Here is a 26,140-nt window from a genome sequence, read left to right as displayed (position 1 = left end):
CCATCTGCCTGAAGCCTGGAAAGACTTCTGGTTTGGCTATTTCAGCGACCTCCTCCAGCTGGGTGGAGAAGTCCCTGGTCAGAGTGCTGATTTGGACTGGAGGCTTCAGGTGGGAAAGGCAGCCCTCATGGACCTGGAAAATCCCCTCATCCCTCCTGAAGTCACAAGTCACATCTTCCTTATCATAAGGGCAAGAAGTGTACACCAGGAAGTTCCCCCCATGCCGGGTAACAATCCTGTCTGGTGTTGTATTGTCATCACTGTCACTGTCAAAGCAGTCCTTGGGGATTGGCCCTAACAGTTCATTACCTAAATCTATGGAAAAATGTCGGTCATCAACCGCCATTCCAATAATGGTGCCTGCGGCTAGAGTAATACTCTTTAAGTCGCTGTTATCCACCTCTATTGGAATGGTGTCATGTTCTATGTTGACTAATGGAGTTGGGTTTACCGCCAACCCTTGCTGTTGGAGAGAAGCGTTTAGATGTATGTAAGCATCAGGGTTTTGCAGATATTGGCCCTCATTACGACCCTGGCGGAAATCGAAAAACGATGGCGGAAATGCAATACCGCCATCGAATAGCGCTCGGTGCGATTATGACCCGTCACCGTAAAGTACGATGCCATTAGCGACACCGTAGTGAACGCCAACGCTAACTGCACCAAGTACGCGCACGCGCGCCATGCGAAACCGTAATTACCACCATGGCGCAACGGTACGCGAATTCTGACCCTAGCGGACATTTACCTAACGCCATCAAGCATGGCGGAAAGTACCATTCCGCCATGGTGAGAATTACGGCATCGCGAACCAACCGTAAATGGCCTACTGAGTGCCTGTACAACACTCCCTGCCCACATTGCACAACTCCTCGTAGGTGCAATGAAGTCACACAATGCAACCAGTGAAATGTACAAGTCACCCATGCATGCCAACGAACAAATGAATGTAGGGGCTCCAAGTGCCTTGTGAGTGGCCATCCATATTTGGCATGTCACCATTGCCGTACTGATGCAGCACAGGCATGTGAAGGTTCAAGTACAGCAATATGAACTGAAATATGTGACAAAACAACAACAGGCCCCCATCGCTTGACACCAGTGTAAGGCAACATTCAAAGCAGTATCCTGAGGGAGACTGCACCAGCCCTGTACTCTTGCCAGTAAACAAACCAACCATCAGCATAAGCATGTACCACACAAGTTGGCAGAGTGACTGAGCAGCCAGGCTCATCTCAAGAGGGGCCAATGGGAGCTGCAGGGCACAGATGGCACGAATACAGAAGCTATTCCAATGGACATGACCTCAGTCTCCCTCCAAGAAACGCACGCAAACACAGGCACCTGTGACCAGCCATATTCTGATAATCACATCATTCCACCAATCCACCTGGCTGACCGGCATCTGTTACACAAAAGCTAATCCCCCGCCCCTGAGCATGACAACATCAAAACAGTCATAATGGCAGCCCCTATCCCTGACCTCACTGGGCTTCATAGGCAAACGCGGCCAGTACAGTACCACGCAACTATACTCAGAAGCCGGAACCCAATGCAGATCTTCTCACAATACATCGCTTCACAAATAGGAATATGCTACATTACCTGCAAAGAATAACGCTACACGGTCAATATCAGAATAAAAATTTAATGCACAACAAAATCACCAAGCCCATACAGCTATTAGGTCATGAACTCCAAAATATATTTCATTATTGTGGGCTGCATCCGCAATAAATGACCAGCTTCTACTTGTGTGACGCCCTGTTCCTTCATGGTACACAGGGGCTACATTCACGTTCAAAAAGGCAACATGGAAGCGCCTAGAACCGCAGGGCCGTCCCATTAGGTAGGCACTAGTCCAGCTGAAAGGTCGATATGTTGCTCCTAGCCACTAGTACTGCGTAAGGGCATGTGGCCCATTGGCGATCGTCCCATAAAATCGTAATGGTGCTCCACTGATTAACTCGAAGCAGCAGGTGTCGGGAGTAAAAGCCATCTGCAGGAGTGGCATACAGATGGCAGCGGCAAAAGGGGAGGAGATACCTGTCACCCAAATGAAATGAAAAAGAATAGTATGGGCATCAGAACCTCATTTGAATTACTCACTTCAATGATCACACTAAATCTACAGCCATATGCATGCTAGGCCACTCAAAAGGATTATTCCCACCCAAAAATCACTTGCGAATCATAACTATATTAATCGAGGTGAAAACACTATTACAAACGAGTCTTCGTGTGCATGCGTCTGTTAAAACAGAATCCATTAGATGGGATTAGTAACGTGCATAGACACAAGTGTTTGAAGGCGCGTCGAGACAGGGAGGGTTCAACAAGGGCAGATAGACGATGGTCCCACTATGGCAGCTCTGCATCACATAGCGCAGGGGAAGTTGATAGATTCCAAAAAGCCATGTACATGGCAAACTCTCAATTAAATCATCTGTCCATGCATCCATACATCATTCCCTCATCCCGGTATGAAAACGCCGGATTATTTACTCACATAACATGTGAAATTTCCATTGAGTCTGTGCGTAATGCAGTCTGCAAAATCCACTGTGCTCCAGCCCGGAATTCCAGTGTTGTGAAGTAACATGTATTTGGGAACGTCCTGCCTTATCGTCCACTACGCTATTGCGCATCCCATACTATTCATATCAATCATTGCATTCTCGCCATGGCCCCTGTCCGAAGGACATTAAACAATAGAACGTTATATTTGCAGTCAGACCTGTGGGCGCCTCCTCGCCGCTAGCTGAAAACCGAAAGCGCTGTCCTTCGAATTCCTCATTTGCAACATCACGTCGAAAAGGCATCTGTGACCGCTTGAAATCACAAATTCATCCATGTAGTGCGGCAGTGTGTGAAAATGGCAACTGGCTTCACTCACAAATGGGACGCCCCGCCCGTCGGTGAACCTCGGTACAGTGCTGCATGAGGGTCCACCGTTAATCGAGTACTACATTCCACTGATCCTTCACAAGTTTGTTCGCGACTGCAAAGATAGTATGTGAAACAATGGGACCATAGCAGAATGAACATATAAACCAATATTTCACTGCCATCGGGATTAAATACATGATTGTAATAGCAAGATGCCATGCGTCAAATTGCAGCGTTGTGTCCGGGACGTGCTCGCCCAAAGGGGATTGCAGCTTGCACAGGTGGAATGAATCACCACAGGTGGAGGCTATACAGCCTGAAAACACATAAATTGCACACCCAACCCCCTCCCACAACCACACCCACTCCAAAATGCTACCGGCAGGACTAGCGATGTTGGCCCTGGGGGACCTGATAGCACTGCAAGTACTCCAACTTCAAGAAGAAGACGAACACCAACTACTACAACAACCGGCCGCACAGAGGAGACGCAGGAGGAGGAGGAGGGCAAGGCAGGGCCAGCAAGGCCCACCAGCACAGCCACTACCACCACGCAGGCAGCCCGCAATCCCACGCCTCCGAGCTCATCCGTTCAACCTCACTGATGAGCAGATCCACACCCTCTACCGTTTGGACCGGGACACCATAACCGCCATTGTGGACATGACACACGCTGACCTTGTCAGCATGATAGATACCCCAACCGCCATCCCACCCCTACTGAAGGTGGTGTCTGTACTCCACTTCCTGGCCACAGGCACCTACCAGCACACAGTCGGACAGTTGCATGGCATTTCACAGCCACTGTTGTCACGGACACTATTGCAAGTGCTCGATGCCCTCCTGAAGCACGCAGACGACTACATCTCTTTACCACGCTCGGAGCATGAGATTACAAACACAAAAGTGGGATTACATGCACTTGCCGGCATACCGGGTTGCATTGGTGCCATCGACTGCACCCATGTGGAACTGGTTGTCCCACATGCCATGGAGGTCCAGTACCGCAACCGAAAACAATATCATTCTCTTAATGTACAAATGGTGTGTGACTCCAACAGGATCATTACACATTGTTGTGCCCGATTTCCTGGATCAACCCATGATTCTATGGTCTTGAGGAACTCAACAATACCACGCTACATGGAGCGACACGCAGGGAACATATCCTGGCTACTCGGTGAGTCTCATTTCATGAATGATAATGTGGGGTATGTGATGCGGCAATGACCTGGCAGGAAGGGGGGGGGGATGCGCACGTAGCAATGTCATTCCACAAACATCCTTTATTGTCCACATACAGGTGATGCCGGGTATCCACTGAAGAGATGGCTCCTTACACCACTCCGGAACCCACAGAACCAGCATGAGGAGGACTACAACCATGCCCACTCACGTACCCGTGTAGTCATAGAACAGGCATTCGGCCTACTGAAGGCTCGTTTCCGCTGCCTCAGCAGGTCTGGCGGGGCACTCCTGTACCGCCATGAGAAGGTTGCAAAGATGGTCATGGCATGTGTCATGCTACACAACATGTGCGTACGTAGAAATGTGCCCATGCCCCCTGACGCAGAACTGCAAGCACCTGAAGATGGTCATGATGAGGGTGGGGATGTGGCAGCACCTCAAGGAGTCCGCGAGGCACAGGAGGCCCATGAAATTCGTCAGAATATCATAGATTCATGCTTCTAGCACTCACGCCTGGTGGCTGATACATGGACACGGGACTTGTGGCACTGTGTGTGTCTGGAACATGCACAATATGGATCAATGTCCACACATCTCATTGGATGATTGTGAAATGTTTATAGCATATGTGAAATTATGTTACACACCCCATCGACCCGCCACCCAAGAAAGCCCAACACACCCCCTCCACCCTCCTACCTCCCCCCCGAACACCAGTGTCCAAAGATGCTCATTGTCAGTGGGCAGACGCTATTGCAAGCCCCCTCTCCGGTTATCAGGGGCACCCCTGCCTGTGGAGCGCAGGTTCCTCCCAGATCTACGTTGGGGGCTGCCCTGGACGGAACTTGCAACGGATGATGTCTCTGCCTGCTCACGTCCATGCATGTCCCTAAGGGTTTGTGATAGCTCAGTGAGCACACGGTGCACAGCGGCAAGTTCAGCACATACGTCTTTGGACGTCGCATGCAGTTCCCCCCTCAGGCTCTCGGTGCTTCTCTCCATTTGTACCCTCAGGCTCTCGGTGCTTCTCTCCATTTGTACCCTCAGGCTCTCGGTGCTTCTCTCCATTTGTGCCCTTAGTGTCTCTGTACTTCTCTCCATTTCTGCCCTAAGTGTCTCAGTAGATGTTTCTATGGCTGCCTTAGTACCCCCACATTCATCAGCATGCTCCTTGAGGAGCGTGGCCAGTTGCTGCTGTTGCACGATCACCTGGTCGAGGGACTGTTGCCTCTGCTGGGCCATGCCCATTTGCGGTGGTGTCACAGAGGGGCTGATCACCTCATGTTTCCTTGCCACAGGGCTTGTGGGGGATGGCCAGTCGTCGTCTTGTGGGTGCCCCTGCGTGGTATCCTCATGGTGTACGGGATGAAACAAACAGGGGGATTGAGACAGGTCATGGATGGATCCTACATCGACAGCACCGTTTTCTGTATCGGAGCATGCTGCCATTAATGCAGTGTCACCTATGGTGCTGCTGCCACCAGAAGCAGTGCCTTCTGTGGCATTCATTGGGGGGACCTGTGGTGCTGCTGTTGTGGGCATGCTGGCTGCTGGGGTGCCTGTTGAAGTCCCCTCCTGTGTGCTGCCACTTGATTTGTGCTGCTGCCGTGTCTTGATCCGTGCAGCTGAGGTGGAGGGTCTTTGCCCGTTGGTCTTGGGCCTCTTTGCAGGTGTGCTGGTAGGGGTGTTCTGAAGCTCGTCGTTTGAATCGGACCCTGTGGTGAAGTAAAGGAGGGCGAGCGTTATTTATGGGTCTGTGGAAATTGGAATGGCAATGTATCACATGCATTGGGGTGGTACCTGAGGGTGATTTGGGTCAGGGCCTTGGAGGTGGTTTCATTTTTGTGTGGATTGAGGATGCAGTTGTTTTGCAGCCTGCAGTTAGGGTGTGCATGCTGCACGTGTAGAGGGTGTTTTTAGGATTTTTAATTATTTATGTATTTAATGTGACTTTTAAAGTGCGCTATCAGGCCAATGTATGTCGACGTTCTTCTGGACATGTGTTTCTGTTGCACTATGTGGGCACATGGTACTTCACATGATTGGACATTGTGGATTTAGCATTGTTTTATTTGGCCCACCTACCTGATTCTTCGGATGTCTGCACTCCTTTCTCCATCCCTCCGACTCCCTCTATACTCTCCATTCCAATGGTGGAGGCACAGATTTCTTCCCAGGGGGTCAACTTGATGGGTGCTTCCGATCCTCCCCCGGTAGCTGTGGCAATGTTACGGTTGGCTGATAGTATGCTCCGTACGCGTATCCGCAAGTAGTCCCATCGCTTTCTGCATTGCTGTGGGTTGCGGGGTGCGGTCCCCACCGCACTTACCCGCTGTGCCACCAGGGCCCATGTGGCCCTCTTGTTCGCAAGTGCCGTCCTGGTCATTTGCGTCGAGAAGACGACGGCAGCATTCTCCTGGAGGGTCTCTGTGAGAACGGTGAGTTCCTCATGGGAGAAGTGGACCTGCCGCTTGCGGTCGCACGCTTTTTTCGCAACTTTTCCCATTTTGATTGTTTGCACTAGGGTGGCTAACGGGTTGGGATGTGTCTCAGGGTAGGATTTTTAATGGTTGTGTTGGGATTCTGCTTTTATAGGTGTACGGCGTGCTGTTTCCCGTTCCGGCCCCATGTTTTTGCTTCCGTTTCCGTATATTTACGGTCACTGTATTTTGTGATTACCGCTCATTACGGTGACCGCTATGATGGGTGGCGGAATTGCACCTAGGGCGCCGTACGACGGCGGTGACGGGCGTTTTGGGGACATTTCCGCCATCGCGGACTTTGCACTTCCGCCATGGCGTAGTGCTCGTGCCCGATGGGTCAGAATTAGCCGCACTTTACTCCGTCGTGCAATGGCGGAAACGCTATTTACGCTATGGCGGTCAGGTCAGTTACTTTCCGCCAGGGTCGTAATGAGGGCCATTGTCCTCTTTAAACTTTCACTTCCAGGGAGAATTGTCGGGTCCTTTCTGGGATGGTGACTTACTCTTTGATCTGAATTTCAACTGCATAAGGTAGCAATTGAGCTGACCTAAATGCTTTTTCTGGATCATCAAAGCCCATGGGATTATCCGCTAATCGGGACCAAGCTTTGAAGTTTATTAGGTCCAAACTAATGGCAAAGCGATTGAGAATGTCACTGCCTAAGTAAAAGGCGGCAGTGACGTCTCGCACGACCCAACAATTATGGACTATGCTCTTGTTGCCAATGGAGATTTTGAGCATACACCTGCTTGGCAGGAGCTGTTTGGAATTAGGTGCTTCCAGGTCCATTTCCCATTTGTCTATCAGTTTGAATGTGGGAATGGCTGGATCTTTTGGGAGTTGGTTGAACATGGCTTCGCTGATGAAGCTCTTACCGTTGTTCACACACACTCGAGCGAGAACAGAGTCCTTCCCATCATTTAATTGGACAGGGATGAACAACTGCTCTCCAATTTGCTGAATATCAGCCAGGCTGTGAGCTGATTTCACATCTTTCTGGACTATAGGAGTGGGAGTTTCTGATTGTGGATTAGTATAGAATCTCAGAGTGTTTCCTTCCAGCGTGGAGTACCACTTTAGACTGGAAGGAAGGTTGATTTTCAGAAATAGAGAGGACCCTCCATCACCAGTCTGTTGTCCTACTGCTATTACTGTCACGTCTGGAATTTGGCTATTCTGGAAGTGAAATTCTACTTGGTCAGATTTTTGTTCAACCATGTGGCAGGTGCCGTTTAAACTAACATGGTTGACACTCTGTTTTAATTTTATTGGTCGGCTAGTCTGGGTCCAGAGGACCTTGTTTACGCAATCTATTAAGGATAGCAACCTCCTCAGGAGGTCATTCCCCAGTAAACAAGGGGTGCCCTGTGGAGTCACAACTATGACCGGGTGTTTCAACTTGTGTCGCCCAATTTTAATGTCCACATCTGCCGTCCCCTCGACGTGAATTTCCTTCCCGTCAAAGATCTGGAGTTGTCCAGGAAGTGAGGTGAGAGGAATTTGGTAATTCCCTCCCCTTCCTGCATTCAGTTCATCAAAGGCCCTTCTGGACAGAAGGGTAGCTTGAGATCCCGTGTCCACCAGCGCTGAAATCGTACCCTGCCCCTGTACTTGTACCGGGGCATAATATCTTCCCTCCTTCTCCTCAAGGGGGCACAGATAATGCACATTTTTGGACAACTGGTGGGCTAACTTTCTGGTTTTGGACATTGCAAGAGAAGAAATTTGGGCAGAATTCTGTGGAGAGCCTTGGGAATCTGAAAGAAAAAGTTGGCAACTGGAGATCAGAGCCATTGTGGATTCCCCTGGTTCCGGTTCTGGGCCGCCCCCCCCTTTTTGGAGGCAGTCATCAGGATGGGTTTGAACCAGGGGATTTTGGTATTGTGGGTTCTGGGATGAGATGATGGGCGGCGGTAGCTCAGTCTCCATATCTCCCCAGTCTGAAATGGCATCCCTTGGGACCCATGTTTCCTTGGGAGGAGTTCCCCCATCTCTGAAGGAGAAGGTCCTTTCCCCAGGATCCTCTGAGGATCCCTCTCCCTCCAATTGGAAGACCTGTACCTCCTCCACAAAGTGGGTCTGTTTGGGTCCTTTGTTTCTCCTACCCCCCCTCTGCTCCTTGGGAGGCGGGCTTTCAGGGGCAGGAGATTTTGTTTCCGGTTCCTGGTTTTCCAGGGGCTGTTTACAAGTTGGGAAGGAAGCTTCCTCTCAGGCTTTACACCCCCCTTCCCCTTGTACCTCCTCCATGGGAACCGGTGTGTTATCGGGGTGCTGCCCCCGTCATTGTTCTGGAGCACCAGGTCCAGAGTTTGGGGCATTCTGTGCCGGCAGGCCCATCTGAGGGTTCTGCTGAGCCCTTAGCACGCGACCCAGTTCCTGTGCCATGTTCTGAACCTGGTGCTCTAACTGGGAAACCCGCTCAGGCTGATACGGGGCCCTGTTTTCTCCCCTGGGCTGATCCCGGGAAGGGTAGCTATCCCTTCTTTGGTAGTAGCCCTGGTTGGGAAGATTTGGATACCCCTCCACCCTTGGCCTCCCCTCTCCCGGATTCGGTTGTCTGGGCTCAGGGAATTGGGGAAAGAAGGGTGGAGGATTTTTGGGCTGGAAGTTGGGTGGATACCTGGGGAAGAAGTTCTGCCCAGGGTTTGGTGAGTTTCTGCCCTCCTGTGAGAAGTTGGGAGGGAAGTTCTCTGGGCTAGGTGCTTGGCTGGATCCCTCCCCTTGGGCTGGAGGAGTCCACACATAACCCAGGATGGGTCTGTTTCCCTTGTACCGGGGGCTTACATAATCAGGAGAGCGAGGGACCCCATTTGTGGGGCTGCCTCCCTGGCTCCCTGTCTGTGACTGGCCCGAGGACCTTCTGGGCCTAGCATTATTAGGTGCAGGTAGGTTTTTAGGCCCCCCCATCTCCAACTCTACAACGGGGGTGACCTTTACCTCTGCCACCTTGGCAGCAGCAGGGGTGTTGTTGGCTTTGGGGTTTTTGGGCGCATTATTTTTATTTTCTATTGGCTTCTGCACCTCATAGATGCGGGTCGCCTGTTCAATGACCCAGTCTAAAGATCTTTTCTCGTGAAAATCCCTCACGAGCTGGGTCATTATGTATTTGGGCAAGGCATGGAAAAACGTATTAATAAATTCTCTGCTATCCGTGCGCACCCTTCTTGTGGTCTGTGCAAAAGCACGCTTTAACTCCTGCACAAATTCTTGTGGGGCCTGATCCTCCCCACATTGTAAATTGTAGGCTGCCTTGCGAGCCTCTTGAGGATTTCGATGAGTAGAAAAATGTTTCAAGATGGCCGCCTTATAGGTGGACCATCTTAAATGATTTTGGTCCTCCAGCCCCGCAAAGAAACTGGAGTATTCCGGGGAGAAGGTCCACTTTACAAATTGAATACAGCTTTGGCTGTCCTTCAAATGGAAAGTCTCCATGATTTGCTCAAACAACTCTAAGTGCTCCCAAACAGAATACTTGGCGTTCTTATGATAAGGCGTGATGACGCTCCTGATTGCCTTAATCTGCTTTAAGGGGTCCTTAAGCAAGGCCCTTTTTGTCTTATTGGCCCTTTTGGTCCGGGTAACCCTGGTCCATTCATCTTCTGACTCAGAGGCACTGCTCCCAGAGGTTCCCGTCTGTTCTTCCAGGTTTTCCCGTATTCTGCGAGCCTGGGAATGGCTGGCAGAATGTGGGGACCTGGTCTCCTGTGTCCTGTACCGCTCAGGGGAGTCTTCAGATCCCTCCTTGCTGCCAGGATATGATGGGTACCCCCCCACAGACCTAACTGGGCAGAGGTTTTCAGGATGCCCTTAATGGGCCTACTCTCCTGGGGTTCCCCATCAAATTGCACTGTGCTTGGGTGCCCATACCCGGATGCCCGCCCCTCCATTCCTGGGTGGTACTGGCCTATGAGCCCCATGCTTCTGGCTGGATAGTAATCTGCCATCCCTGTGGCCCTGTGCTCATGTGCGCCAGGGGACATGGGGGTGGCAGAGTCCAGGGACTGAGAGAGATAAAGGCCTCTGGTACTAGAGCTCCTGGGGTTATGCTCAGGAGTTTCTCTTTCCCAGCGAACCTCATCTCTATCCGCCCCTGCTCCCTGTTGCAATGCAAGAGCCTGCGCCTTCAGTTCCTCAGTTAAGGCCTTACTAGACTCTATCAGTCTCTCCTGCATCGCTACCTGTTGTTGGAGTCTATCATTGTGCTGGCAGAGAGCCTCATTCTCTCTCTGTGCCTCCTGATTGGTCCTGGAGCACTGGGCCAGTCTTTGCTGCAGGAGGGTTACCTCCTGAGCTGTGTCCCTATTGGCCTGCTCCTTTCTTGCCAGAGCATCCTCCACCCTCCTGGTGTGTTCTAACAAGTTCTGGTGTTCTTTTTAGAGGTCACCCAGCCCCTGGAGGGCCAAGTGATTTTCTTCTGTTTTTCTTTTTAAATGGCAGACTTCCTGGCCTAAGGCGTCTCTTTCCTGGCTAAGAGCCTGCATTTGTGCTGCCAGGTCGTCCCTCTGCCTTTGAAAGGCAACAGATTTCTGGCGTTCTTCATCAAACTCTGCCTGGGTATCCAGGTCTTTCAAAATCTGCTTGTTGCTCTCTGCCTTCACTCTATCTAGATGACTTTGCAGGGTGGCTACCTGCTCCGTGCATGCCCTGTTAAAGTCTAATTGTTGCTCCAGTTTTTTCTGGCTCTGCAGTAAGGAGTCCAAACTGTCTTGGTGCTCCTTCTGCAGGGCCAGAAATCTAGTATCCTGGTCATCCTTTTCCTGTTGCAGTATATCCATGTCCTCCTTTATTTTAATGATATACTGCCTACTATCATTTTCTGACTCCTGGCTCCTCTGCAGCCTCTGCTCAGAAGAGTCCAGATCAGATTGGGCCTTCTGTAATGCCAGCAGTTGCCTACTCGCCAGATCTTGGCCTTCAGCACATTTGTCCTGCATGGCTCCCATATGTAAATATAAATATGCCGCTACCCTGGCAATCTTGTTGTGCTCATCCTTGGCCTTAGAGGACATATATAGTTCACTCAGGGCCACATGTAAGGGACCTTGGTCTCTCCATGTATCTGACCCTGTTTCCGTGATCTGGGGTGCGATTGCTTGCAACCAGACCGTCTGGTCCTGATGGGTCCACTCACCTCTCACAAATAGCTTATGTAAGAAGTGCTCTCTGGCTATTTTCATATCTACCAAGGTCATCATTCTGGAATTTGAGTTCCTTCCTGACTTACAGAAGTTTGTATTTTATTTGTTTATTTTTTTTTTGCAAAACAGACCTTTTCCTTAGAGCGTTCCTTTGAGGGGTGCTTTACAGCGTAACACAGCGTGGTGTTCCGACCGGATTTGTGTATCTGGTCAGCTGGCACACTGTATTAATCTGCACAAGTGATAAATCTAATCCGGAATCCCCGGCTACGAGCCCCCAATTTGTAAGAGGATTCAATTCAACACTACAGCTAAGTCAATGCCTAGTCTGGGATACTGAATGGAAACCCTTATTGATATATCTTTATGTCCAGTTCATGCGTTCTGGATGACTACCCCTATATAACACCCCTCTCTTGGAATCCCCCTGACCCCACTGAGTCAAGAAGTAGTTCTGTTTTGCAAGTTAAAAGGTTTATTTGAGAATTTAAACAATATATATATATATATATATATATATCACACTTTATAATAACTTAATAATTGAATATCACACTTAATCTGATATGATAAAGATTAACAACGGAGAATCTGGCACTAGCACACTTCTTTATAATCACTAAGGAGTTGACATGAAATGGATAAGGTAGCACACTGGTAAATAGGGACTGAAGAATAATGTGGTAGAGAATGCTTTATAGGGTTCAAGGAAATGCAAGGTTGAATGAATGAAATGCAGTATAGAAGATAAACTGATATGGTTTCACAAAAGACAAGGTAATCACTTTCCCTTTGTGGCAATTCCCCCCCTTATACAATGTAAGGAGATGGAAGGAAGAGCACACAGTTCAGGTATACAATCACAATGTAATACAGAGTTCCAGTTTCCCAGCAAGCTTAGAGGAGAATAGATATGAGTTTTACACAGGCTCTAAATGCTTTAAAATGTGATAGCAATATATTGGAAAATGTGCTAAAATTATTTTAATTCCCTCTGGAGGTTCAGGTTGGGGATTAGTTGGTTTAAATTAGTTCAGGCTTACTTTAGCAATGTTCTAGGAATGATTGGCAGGTTAAACGAATTTTTGGCAAATGAAAGCAAGGAAGCTGCTGTTTTCACACGTGGAGAAATTTGCAAATCGTGGCAAATTCGCGAGTGCGTTTTTCGCGATTGCGGCAAAGGTATAGGGAATTGGAATGCGGTTCTAGGTTCGTTGAAAAGCCCAGATTACCAGCTTTCAGAGGAAAGTTACTGCAAGTCTCTAAGACAAACGGTCACGGAGATATGAGCGATATGGTAAAGGTCGTTTTTCAGATTTGAAATTTTAAAAGTTCAAAGTGACAAGTTACAGCTTGCAACTACAAAATGACAGGTGACAGCTTTGCAAATGACAAGTGACAGTTAGGAGACAGTTCTGGTTAGATTAAAATAGATTGAATTATATTATTTTAACTAAGAGATTAGTTCTGCACAGTTCTGCTAGGTACTCACAATATATTTTTGAAATAAATGGGCCTCGCCACGGATCTGGTCAACAGGTTTTCTTCACTCGCCACGGACGGTTTCTGCGCACAGCGTCTGGGTCAGCTCTACTCTGCTGGTCTGGGTCTCTGGTTCTGATCAGGTCTGTGGGTCTGGATACAGCGGTCTCCGGTTCAGCTGGTCTCTCTCTGGATACAACACTGCTCTCTGGCAAATGGCAAGAGTTCTTGCAAAGAATTCAAACAACTCGCCTGCCTGTGAATAGTGGCAATGATTTGAGGCCTGCTAAAGAGGGATTTAGCTTGTAGTTGACCTCTCTGCTACAAATTCTGAAGTAAAGTCTTGGTCTCTGAAGGTGGATAGATTGAAGTCTCTATGTTGGCTCTCTGGAGGTTGATGGAGGTAAAGTATGGATTTTCCCGGCAGAGCGTCCCGCAGCAGATGGAATAGAATGTCCCTATCTGTCCTGACTGTCCGCTTTTATGTGTTTTGAAAGTGGGTGGAGAGGCTAGCTTTCTAGGCCCTACCCCTCTCCACTTGTCATTGGCCACTTCATCCTCTTCCCCTTGATTGGGGGAATGAAATGAAGTGTCATCATGATGAGGTCTGTTTATAATACAGAGAACCCACCCCTGTCAAATTACACACAATCTATATTTTGACCCAAAAGACATATTTGCACAGGTACACATTTGTTTAAAATTACATGCACCCATGACATATCACAGGAGGTATACCCTGTTAAAATCTGCTCTTCCTGGGAGCTTGCATTCAGAAATGGCAACATTTGCACTTTTTAACTGGTTTTGCAATATCGGACATTAACCCAAATTTACACACATGTGCGCAAGGAGTATGGACATTAATTGATGAAGTGTCAGATTTTTAACATGCATACATTTTAAGTAATACCCTCTTAACTGCTAGCTTGCCCCCAGATCATACCACCGGTTCTAAAAACCTCTTAAAATGTGGGCAGAAAAATCACAAGAATTATGGTATCATTTAAATAATTTTCACAAGTCCGCTCTATGAATGATCCATCTTTTTAGAGTTATGTTCTGGCCCCAAAGGGGTGTGGTTTCCCCCCAGCACAAGGTTGAATTTCTGGTTTTTCCAGTTCTGCCAAGCCAGCTTGCTCTCACAGGCAGTGCTCCTCCCCTTTCCTTCCAGGAGGAAGCCACATTTACGACTCCCACCAATAAAACATTTGCCTGAGTCAGGACAGGGCTATTGTTCAAGAGGAAGCCATTTATGGCCTCCCCCCAATAAACCCTCTGCCTGGGTCCTATGTTTAGTCTCTAGCAGTCCCTTGGTAATTCAATCAGAGAAGTGTCATATCCCTTTTGGTGGGAACAGCAAAAGGCAGCTAGGCCTGGGAACACAGCTGTTGTGCAAGTCTCAACTCCTGTCGGGGGTAGCTGGTGGGCAGAATTCAGTTCCTTAAGCCAGGCCCCAGCTAATGTCACTTTTAGTTACCCAGTTTTCTGCCTTCAAATAAAACTAACCATTTTTACATATGCAGCTAGAATGCTGATTCTACGTTTAAAACTATGACATTTAAACAATTGCAACCTATGTGACACTCAAAAGTAGGTCACTCATTTCTTTTAAACATCTAGATTTTTAGTGTCTTTCAGTCCAAATTTACTTAAACTGCTGAAATCCACAGCTCAGCCAGTCTTGTTATAAACCTTCAAGTCACTTCAGAATATAACTTTACATTGTATCCACCCCTCAGTAAGTCTTTCTTTGGCCTGCTTTGGGTTCATTTATTCAGTTTTACACAAAAAAAAAAAGTCTGGTGTTGTTTTAAAACGCCGGCTTTCTGATAGTGGTGAGTACTGGTAATGCACCCATTTTTGGGATTTAAGAAAATGAATTAGCCACAATTCTAGGTTGCTTTTGGCAATTAGCATTGCCATTCCCAATGGTTTCAGGCTACTGTGTGGATAGTCCAATGGTGTTTTTAGGCAGTGCCCTTCTGTGCCCATAACATCGGCAAAATGGGTGGCAGCCTATTCTTCATGCACTTCCCTGGGCATTTTCTGGGAAGCTCTGGCCATCATGATGTTTTCAATGCCAGTACTGCATAGTTTTTGAGGTAGGGCTCGGATGCATGGGTAAAAACATCCCACAATATCTAAAATGCAGCCGATGCTCTGCAGACTTTACTATCCATGCAGTTGTCTTAGGTGCACCTGTGAACCTGCTCTGTGTGTAACGCTCACCTGATTCCCGTAGAGGCGCCGGTCTTGACTGGGCGTATACCGTATCTTCAAAGGTGATGTGTAACACACGGCTGGCTCTTTGGGCTGGACCTCTGTGCACTGTATGTCTGACTCGAAGGATAAGATGTCTGCCGATAGAAAATATGGGATTAATGAACTGGGTTATTGAATGTCTCTCTCTTCTTCCCTTTCTCTTCTCCTGTAGAACCCCAAAGGTTAACGCTCTCACCTTAGGTAAGTGAACGCCGTGCTCTCCATCTGCCTCGGGGCAGGGTGCTGTAACCAGTTTCTTCACTGGATAAGGGGAGCAGGCCTCTTGACTTCAGAGGACTGCTGTCCGTCGTTTACTGCACGAACGGTAAGTTTCGAGTAATTCTAATGTCTTTAAAAGTCTTTAGTAATGATGTCTCTTGTTTTTGCAGGGTTCCGGCGATGGCAGATGACGGGCTGAAGTGAGTTGAAGATGGAGCCCGTGTGATGAATGGAAGCGCCTGGAAGCACGTAAGTAAGCGCTTGTTGCCTGCTTCACGATGCGCTCTAACTGTCTTTTTATTTTGCAGGTACAAGTTCGGAGCGGCTGCAGGGTGCCGGAATACCCACTGGGTTAGATGTGGAAAGGAGTAATGGCACGTGAGTATTAAAGTTCTCCAATGTCTTTAAACGCACCTTGTTTTGTCTTTCAGATGCGGGATGCAGCGCCGAAGGCCTCCGGAGCGTGTGAAGAGCTGGTAAGCTTTTGTCTTTCAGATGCCGGAATGCAGTGCGAAGACCTCCGGAGCGCACGAAGAGTAGGTAAGCCTTTGTCTTTCAGATGCCGGAATGCAGCGGGAGGCGTTGGTGACAGCCGATGGACCAGGTAAGTGAAGCGCTGTCACTGAAGACCGTAATGCTAACCTGTTCTTTCTTGTCTTTATAGGTGTTGCTGAAGACTGGATTCAGGATGGTAAGCCTTTTTCCTTAGGCCCAGGATCAGATGCAGAAGACACGATGAGCGTTCTGCTGCAGAGGATGCAGAATAACGCAAAGCAAGATTCATCCATCGGGTGTGGTTTAAATAGCCTCCTGTAGTGCTTAGGTGTCTCCTTCCACAGCCACGCCTAGGTAAGAAAAGAGTTCCTGCTTTCCAGAAGAGTTCCAGTGTTCTGAACCTAGGGAGTGGTTCCTGCCCCACCCAACAGGAAAAGTAGTTCCAAACAGAAGAGGATCAGAGGCTCAACTGGCAGGCAAGTAAGCAGCATGGTCTGCTGCAGGTAAGTCCACCCAAGCATTATGAGCCCGGCGCTTCCAGCGCTGGGACTGGGCATATTTATGAGCCTGGTGCCACTGGCGCCAGGACTGGGTCCAAAAGGTCCCAATTGGGACTGGTTGGCACTCGGAACCTGGGTTATGGATCTGCTTCCAAGGGAGTTGGGAAAATCCTGACCTTTTGGAAGCAGAGATCATGACACTGTGCCACGCATGGCGCATGCACTGCAAATCAGGATAATGAAGCAGCAAGGAACAGGTACACAAAATGCTTTAGAAAACCATCCAAAGTGATCAATAACCTTGACATAGACAACAGACTCATGCTGTAAACCCAAGTCAATGCAGACGTCAGAAAAGGGCTACCATCTCTGCCTTGTTGAACAGATAATTCACTCTCCTTCTCACACAGAATCAAAATGTCATCTCCCTGCTTTGTTCAAAAATCAAAACCTCAAACAGCATTTACCTAGGTATGACAGTTTGTGTCACAAAAGAATGTCAACATATCGAAAACACAGCAGCTGGACTACTACTCAGACTCAACAGGAGTAGACATATAACACCGGCTCTAAGAAAACTCTACTGGCTTCCAATCAAAGAATGCCTTCAGTTCATGACCCTCTGCACCGGCCACAGAGCCCTTGAAGATCAAGGAGCACAATTCTATATTACCAAATGAAATCCAAACAGTACAGGGCCACTTGAAAAAAGGGATCTTCAATGCTTAATAGACAGAAAGTTTAACATATACCAACCAAGCAGCAGAAATGACACTTCTCAATAGTTCAACTTTCACATGCAGGCACAACTTAAGACGGAATGCCATACCATACTGGCCATACACACACCCGAAAATCCACCAAGAACACATGACACTCAGCAAACTATAATAACTAGACATCAAATCTCAAAAAAGCTAAGATTACTTCTGATCTGTAACCTCAACAGAAAGCACTTCAATCTTTATTTCTCATCTGACCCTACTCCCAAAAACACACACTCTTTTCCAGATCCACCAGAGCTCTTGGTCATCATGCAAAGGGAGCATTGCTCAGTATCACGTTTTACCATTCACATACATTATTCCACACTCCCAAATATTTCATTGTCTCATGCAGGGCCTATTGTTACCTCAGTGGGTTTGGCCTGACACATGTCAAAGCCTTGGCTTTATTTAACCTCCAGAGCCAACTTATGTGTGTGTGGACGTTGCCTACTGAAATACAGTGTCTGCTCTCTCTAAGAACCCTGTTCGTGAGAGGAGTGACATCAAGATAGAGTAATTTATCTTAACAACACACACCCCACCAGTTGTTATTACGTTGCTGGAGGCTAGATTGTGTGAGATACATTCCAGTCTTTCGGGTGTGACCCCCTTTCATCCCAAGAGAGGCCAGTAGCTGAAAAGCTGCTGGTTCATATAATTCCTTTTATGCTAAACATCCTTGTGTGTAACCAAGTGCATTTTCCAAATCCTAAATACAATACATCTCTTTGTGTTCCCCACAAATCCACACCGTACACTTTAAGCTAGTGCCTCAAGGCTGCTCAGCTTCACAGCACTCCAATAATGACTGCAGCATTGCAAAATATTCTGTGGATATAGCCTATATTTTGCATATACTCTACATTTCTGTTTTAGTTATCATTGTCACCACCATGACTACATGTTCAATGCACCTGCACCTGCAGCAATAAAGGTTAGTATGTTTTGGTTAATATGCGTCATACATTTCACATGTCCCACACTGGAGACTGCCAAATCCAGCCCCTGTTTGTCTTGTCCCCTCTCACTACTTTGTAGGACTTTGGGTGAGATTTCTCTCCCACAATTTCCAAGGGTTAAACTTCTGTTTAGCTGATTTCAATAGTCACCAGGCATGGCATTCACCTAGCATACAGTGGCTACTGATTCTTTGCATGGACCCTTTAATCCATAGGTAGAAGGTTCCCAAGACTCGCCATCTTCTGCTGGTCGTGGATACTTCCCAGGAACCCACCTCATAGCCTATGCTACCTTTTGTGGGGAACATTTTTCTTGTAAACTGTGCTGTACTTGCTCCTTTCCATCTTACAACTCATCACCTGTTGCAACTCCGTAGTGGAGCCCTAGACCCCCCCGCCCATGGCCATTTTGCCACCTGTTCAATTCCTCACCAAATCAGCCTAATAAACACTGCTTTTTGGTATGCAACCTTCAAAAGCCAGAATTTAGACATAGATCAATACATTATTGTAGCATGCACATTACTTAATTTGTGCCAACATGCAGCGTATTATAAACTTCTAGCAGATGATGTGCACAGTAATGTTATGCAGGCCTATATTCCTGGATACTATCTGAAAGAGAGATACAAAGAGTTTAAATCAAGCACAGGCATCATCAGATCAGTTGGACAGGAAATATCATGAGATTAATGGTATCTTCAGAGTTCCTGAAACAATCCTTTCACGCACAATTGAAGCAAATCCAGCAGCATAGGGGGCGGGGGAATCAAAGGGGCTAGCGTCCTTGGGAGAGCAACACATTTTCTATGAGAACGACCCTCTATTTACTGAAGTATTTAAAAATATACAAAACTTGTTGCAACAAATCATCAAATCAAGCATTCCAGCAGAAAATAAACAACATTTTTACCTTTTGAGGGAGTGGCATCCTGTTGCATTTTCCATGCATTGAGTCATAATAAGTTGCCTGGAGGTGAGCAGAGAAATGTAGCCAGAAAAAGACGCAAATATGACCAAATGTTAAAATCTGACAATATACAAAGAAACAGATTGATAACATGTGGAAAGAGATATTGGCAAGGAGAATTGTCTTTACACTGTGTACCTGTTTCTATAGACTTAAAAGGGGATCAGGATACATCTTGAACATTTTCTTTCTTGTATCAGTGTTTTGAAGGTTAAATCTGTAGTTGAAATGAGGAACATTCTTCCCTCTTTGCACATCTTTACCTTTGTTCCTTCTAACAAAACTTGTAACAGTGTTCCTGCTTCTCTTTGGTGGATTTCCTCTCCGGTGCCTGCTATCATTTCATGCCTGGAGAATGTATTTCCATGGCCTCTCTTTATTGCATGTGGAGGATGTTGTTTTGGTCTGCTGCACTGAAACACTACCTTGTCTATTGTGTTTATGATCTCTGCAGGTTTGGGCACACCATTCTTTGTGTACAATTGTGCAGGTTTAGTCACACATTCAATACTCTCCTATATCCCATAGTCATTCTTGAGAAGTCAGCAGACCGAAAGATGTTGTGACCGGCAAACAAGGATTGGTTGTCATTTTTGGTCAACTGCATACCCAACCATATGTGCTTCTTTTTGAGTGAGACGGCCGATAATGAATGGGTGTGACATGTTTTTATTGGAATATCTATTTAGACTTTATTTTTGGTCACTGATTTAGTCACTGATTTAGTCGGCTCTTAAACACCTCAACTCAGCCTTTCATCCTGCTGAGGTTGATAAATGAGTACCAACACAGGTTGGGTGATATTGTATGTATATTTGTTCTATATGCATTGCTGAAGCATAAGTGCTATATAATAACACATCATTATCATTTGGTCATGGACGTCTGCTTGCATTCACAGTAATTTGGTAATATGGGCCTATACACACTGATCTTAATGATACATATGGGAATCCATTTTTGTATGAAATGTGTATCACATTATAGTGATATTGTAAAAAATGTTCTCAGTGTACTCAGGAACAATGCTCTGTGATGCCACTTCCTGTTTTGTCAAGGGGTGAAAGGTCGTGTTCCATTGCTTCCCGTGATATCGATTCAGGGTGGGGTCAAATGACACCACTTCCTGTGATGTCATCAGAGGTCAAGGGTCGTGTGATGTCACTACCGCTACCCATGGCATTTTTGTGAAATGACATCTCTGTGAGCAAGATGCACCATTTGGAATGGCTTTTCGAAAACCTTTAAATATCAGTACGAGATTTGCTTAGTTAAATAAATGAATAATTGAAGCACACAATGTCAATTTCTGTTGATTGGTAGAGCTTGTTGTTAGCTTGCCTGTAGAATTCTTATGATTACTTGTTTTTTTCATATAGTTCTTGCTATGGCAATGAATGAGGCGTTTAAAACAGATCTAACAATAAGCACTAAAATCATTTAAATCACTGGCATACATGTCCGACTATCAAACAAGTAAGTATATATAGGGAGGTATACGCCCCTCCCCCCAAAAAAGTACAATAGACCAAGCAACATAAACAACAGTAATACAAATGCAAACAAGACACAACCATGTAAAAAACATGAATGTCAAAAGCTGCATTTAAACAAAAGATTATTTTATAAGGAATATTTTACAATTATCCACCTAAATTGCACACATGTATGAGCTCCTGCAATTGGCTGACACAATGTGATGTATCACAGAGCAGCTCATTGGTGCCAGGGCCTCTTTACATATTGCTGATTAATTTCTATCAGAGAACTAAAGATCTCTCTGGGCAAGAGCTTAGTAGGTGTTTACTCTTGTGTGGCACGTTGACCATTGTACATCCTCACTAATACAGCACAACGTGTGGTCCACGACTTAAACTGTGGTTAGAAAATTAAACATGTATAAAGGTCTCTAACATTAAACCTAAAAAAGCATGAACAGTCACTTGCTATATTTCCTGTGACCAAAACAATTGATTTTTTTGCCATTCCCGGCCAGATGTTTGGATCAAAATAGGCTTCAACATCAGTACCATGCTTTTTACCTGCCTAAGCCTAGCTGGAAGATCTCCCTACAAATAGTATTAATGTGATTTTCTTTTTAACATAACTGAACAATAACAATTGTGGCACAAAATAACAATTATGAGTTTACTTAAATGTTGCTTGTCACCAGAAGACGCCACACTGAGGTCTCTGATTTAATGGTATGTCTTTTGTTCCCTCATGCAGGGTGACTCAGGTGGACCGCTCATCTTTAATGGGACTCTGGCGGGGATAGTTTCCTGGGGACATGTGCCTTGTGCAGAGCCGGGCATGCCAGGAGTCCATACCAAAATCCCACATTACCTGAAGTGGATCAACCATATTATTGAGAAGAACTGTAACTAGGAGGAACCGTTTAATTACTTGTGCCGTCTTCCTGTCCAGCACCCCAGAAAAGCACCCTTCTGTGAAAAACAAATAAAAGGAGCATTCACGTCATCATATTCAAGTCTATGTTTTGGGTGGTGGTTTTAAATATGTGTGTGGGTGACTATGAGCAGTAAGGCTGATTATTTGATTCAACAAGCTTACATATCATCATACTCGTGACAAACTGCAAACCATTAAGATTTTCCAACATATCCATACTGGAAACTGAAAAGGTGATATTATCCCTGAAACCATCTAACTGTCAAGGTGACAGTTACCCAGCACAGGTTATTAAGGATACAGCTAGAGACCTAGCGCCCTTCATCTCCAAATTAATAAACTCATCCTTCAGATCCAGTACTGTACCCACCAACCTCAAAAAATACTGGGTTCTGCCTCTCCTTAAAAAACAGACCCTCGACCCAGCCATCCCGACCAACTATAGGCCCATTACCACAGTCCCATTTCTCCTTAAAATCATTGACAGAGTAGCCTACCTCCAGATCCAAAGTTATCTGGAGACAAACCAACTACTAGGATCACGCCAATCTGGCTTCAGACCATTACATGGCACTTAAATGGCCCTAATCTACCTCCAGACACAAATCGACGAGTTGAAGGATAAAGGTAAAACAGCCATGCTCCTCCTCCTTGACTTATCGGCGGCCTTCGACCTAGTGGACCATGCAGTGTTATGCAACCATCTAGCGTCCGCCGCCCATTTCTCAAGTGAAGCTATAGCTTGGGTACAATCCTTCCTAGCCAACCGTACGATGAGAGTGTTCTCCCCATTAGCCTCAGCGGACCCAATACATATCACCTGTGGCGTCCCACAAGGTTCATGTGTCTCCCCCACTATGTACAATATCTTCACTAAGCCACTCTTCGACAAACTTGACAGATTGGGGGTAACTTACACCAATTATGCGGACGATACGCAGATCATCTTACGACTATCTGGCAACTTTGTTGAAGACACAGCTCTAGTAAACAAGATTTACCTCATCATTCAGGCATGGATGGCCTCTCACGGCCTCTGCCTGAACGACGATAAAACAGAGATACTGATCCTGGGTTCCGACTCCAACCTCAAAAAACGTAGCCCCAACTATCGTGCCTTCAATATAGACAGCAATATAATTAAAGTGGCAACGGAGGTAAAAACACTAGGTTTCTACCTCGACTACACTTTATCTCTCAAAAAACAAGTCAATTCCCTGGCTTCCTCCAAAGCCTATAGCTGCAAACTAATCAGGGCCTGCAGACCCTACTTGTCTGAAACCAACTGTATCACTCTAGCCAATGCCCTAGCAATGTCCAAATTGGATTACTGTAATGCCCTATATGCGGGTGCTAATAAAACTGTCACAAACAAATTGCAGATACTGCACAATAATGCTCTCAGAGCAGCCTTGGACATACCCCACAGAGCACACATATCCAAAATTAGGAAAGATAACCATTGGTTAAAGATCAATGACAGAGTTCTCCTTAAAACACTATCGCTTGCACATAAAGGATTGAACAACACTGCGCCCCCATACATTTCGACTAAACTGACTAGAAAATCCTCTACTCACCACACCATAGCCTCTAACCACTCCCTACCTGAAATTCCCAGATTTAGACTAACTAAAACAGGTGGAGCAAGCTTCCCTGTCAGAGCTGCCTATGCCTGGAATGCACTCCCTACGGCATTGAGAGCTAACCTACCCTACTCCAGATTCAGATGTAAGGTGAAAAGTTAGCTCTGGACCAACAACAATTAACTTACTGAACCCAGTCCTATCATTGCGCAGAACCACCTTGATTCTCTGACACCAGACCAATGAGAGGGATGCACTTTTTTGCTTCTCATGTATATTTGTAGATCTGTACTGTATATATGTTAATAACTTACATAATGCATCCTCTGTATGTATCCTCTGTATGTATGTAACCTAAGCCTAAGTATTCTTGTAACTGCTGCGCCCTGCTATCCCTGGGTTTGGAGCGCATTATCAAATAATAAACTAAACTAAACTAAACTAAACTAAAGACAGATAGTGCAGCAAACTATGCTACACTTTATCAAAAAGGCTCCTGCTATCAATCAAATTTTATTTAATGACAGATGTAGTGAGTTGGCAAGCCATTGTGAATATTACTGTAATTGAGAGAAACAGTTGTACATTTTTCTTCCTGAAAATGATTGCCCTCGGAAGACACAAAAGTGTCAGAAATCCCGAAAAAACAAGGCAAACCTTAGCCAGCATTCAACTGCAGATAGGCAAGCCATGTATTTTAAGGGGGCATTCAAATGGTGTACCACAGTTCTAAATGAATTCCTGTGTTCATACATACAAAGAAATATGATTCCGAATAGATATTTTCCATGCAATCAGGAGCTGCATTAATTTAAAAAAAAATTCTGAACCATAAAACAAAAAATTAAAATAGTTATACATTCACATGAAGTTAGGGAATTAATAAATGCCTAGATTAAATAGCTTCTCATAAGGTGTACAAACCAGTTTCTCGAATAAACATTGCAAGATGGCGTCCACTGCAAGTTGATGTCTTTTCTATTTTCAGAAGTGGGAGGCAAGGTAGTGCGTATGCACCACGTGATATGTGGAGAAACGGATGGGGAGCATCAACATCGTGTCATGGCCGAGATTGCAAATGCTGATGACATGTCCTGTGCTGGCAATTCATGACACAAACGTTGGACATGGTTCAATGTTACATTTAGTTTATCAAACATTGTTGGTTTTGATGTCAAGGATTTTATTAAAACATCCTAAAATGTGAGTTTTAGATTGTCTAAAAACAGCTTACTTGTAAATATGCGCTTTAAACACGAAAATCCCGTTCTATCAACAAGTAAATTCTTGTAAAATTACATATTCACTTACTGGTTCTGCATACTGGAGTGTGTTTTGATCTGAAATGTCTATATTTTACTTTTTTTTCCTCCTTGTGTTTTATTTACTGACATGATTTTGCCCTACTATCTATGAGGCAAAGCCACATGCCCTTCCTCCATCTTCATTTTAACTTAATAATCAATTTGTTTAGCTGTTTAGGATCTGAGCGTAGCCCTGGCACGAGCAACACAACAGTATTTATGCCTGTGTGTATGCAGTGATACTACATGTGGTTGCATTGCTGCCCAAGGTGCCAAACTGTGAGCTTTGGAAGTTTTAGATGGGCGACCTGAAAGCCATTAAATTACCTCTTAGTGAACCCCTTCTCTAAGCCCTTGAAACCGGCCTGTGAATATCGAAAAGGAAATTATTAGTGCTTATGTATTTTTCAAGTGCATTCTGGGGATTTTTAGGAGAACAGACATATTCTGCAAATAACCGCAAATCAGCAAAATATCCAACAAAATGACATATTTTACAATACATCAAACACAGCATAATGTAGGCAGAATTATTATGAAGGACATACATCCAAAGTTAGAGTGTACCTACGAGGAATACACTGCTCCCCAAATTACACATTTCTCCAAATAAGTCACTACTCTTCAATCCATGCAATACGAGTGCAAAGGTTTAAGTTGTATGGGGGCATCTCTTGACATGCTGCCTCCTTTTCTCAGTCTAACTAAATTCAGTCATGTATAATCCTGCAGTGATGACATGGGGAATGAAAAAAGTGGGCCGAGTTAATGCTTCTCAGTGGACATGCCACACAATGTGACTATTGGCAGCGTCCATACTGTGTCTCCAAGTTCAGAAAACACTTTTCCCACTATGCATGCCAAGCCCACGAAGCTCAATGAAACAATAATTGAGACTATCAGACGGACAAAATATGCCACATGAGAAAGAGATAAAATGAGGTTAGCATGTATAGCAGACACTCTTTCAGAAGTAGTGAGGCAGAGGCTCTGGTAGGGGCATCGTCTGTACAGTATGCACCAGTGGCGGCTGGTGATTTATTTAATTGAAGGGGTGCAATTCATTCCCACGAATATGTGTAAAGGGGTTTCATTGAGGGTTCTCCGCCCGACAACATGTTTAAAACGAATGGGTTAAAATGGTGCATTTTACAGCATAATGTATGTGAAAAATTGGGTCAAAAGCTACACAGTTTACATTTGATTTTGGAGGGCAACACATGCAAAAATCCATGCAAGTCACCACCAGCGCAGAGAGCATTTTCCAACTCAGTTTCCTAATGACTCTTCCCATTTTTATAAACGGTACATTCTGTCATGGTTGTGGAAGCATTATCCAAAACAACCTATGCTTTACAGGTGGGGGCTAGGAGGGGCAAATGCCTGCTGTTTCTAGGGAGCCGACCAAATAGATACATCCAAAAACATGTATTAGAACTCAACTACCTTGCCAATGTAACACAAATACTAAGCATTTCATGA

General features: G+C 45.8%; 1 protein-coding gene across 1 annotated transcript in view; it reads left to right on the top strand.

Annotated features, from left to right (window-relative positions):
• LOC138537220 (trypsin-like) overlaps positions 1–21,833 on the top strand; it is a 154,501-nt gene extending 132,668 nt beyond the window's left edge. The window contains exon 7 of the mRNA XM_069641441.1: positions 21,586–21,833. Within this exon, the coding sequence (XP_069497542.1) occupies positions 21,586–21,744 (159 nt within the window). The 3' untranslated portion in view covers positions 21,745–21,833. The remainder of the gene's footprint in view (positions 1–21,585) is intronic.
• Positions 21,834–26,140: the final 4,307 nt, after the last annotated feature.

The sequence above is a fragment of the Ambystoma mexicanum genome, chromosome 1p, assembly GCF_040938575.1.
Source record: "Ambystoma mexicanum isolate Mex_15411 chromosome 1p, UKY_AmexF1_1, whole genome shotgun sequence".
Classification (NCBI taxonomy): domain Eukaryota; kingdom Metazoa; phylum Chordata; class Amphibia; order Caudata; family Ambystomatidae; genus Ambystoma; species Ambystoma mexicanum.
This window is presented reverse-complemented; position numbering and strand designations above follow the sequence as displayed.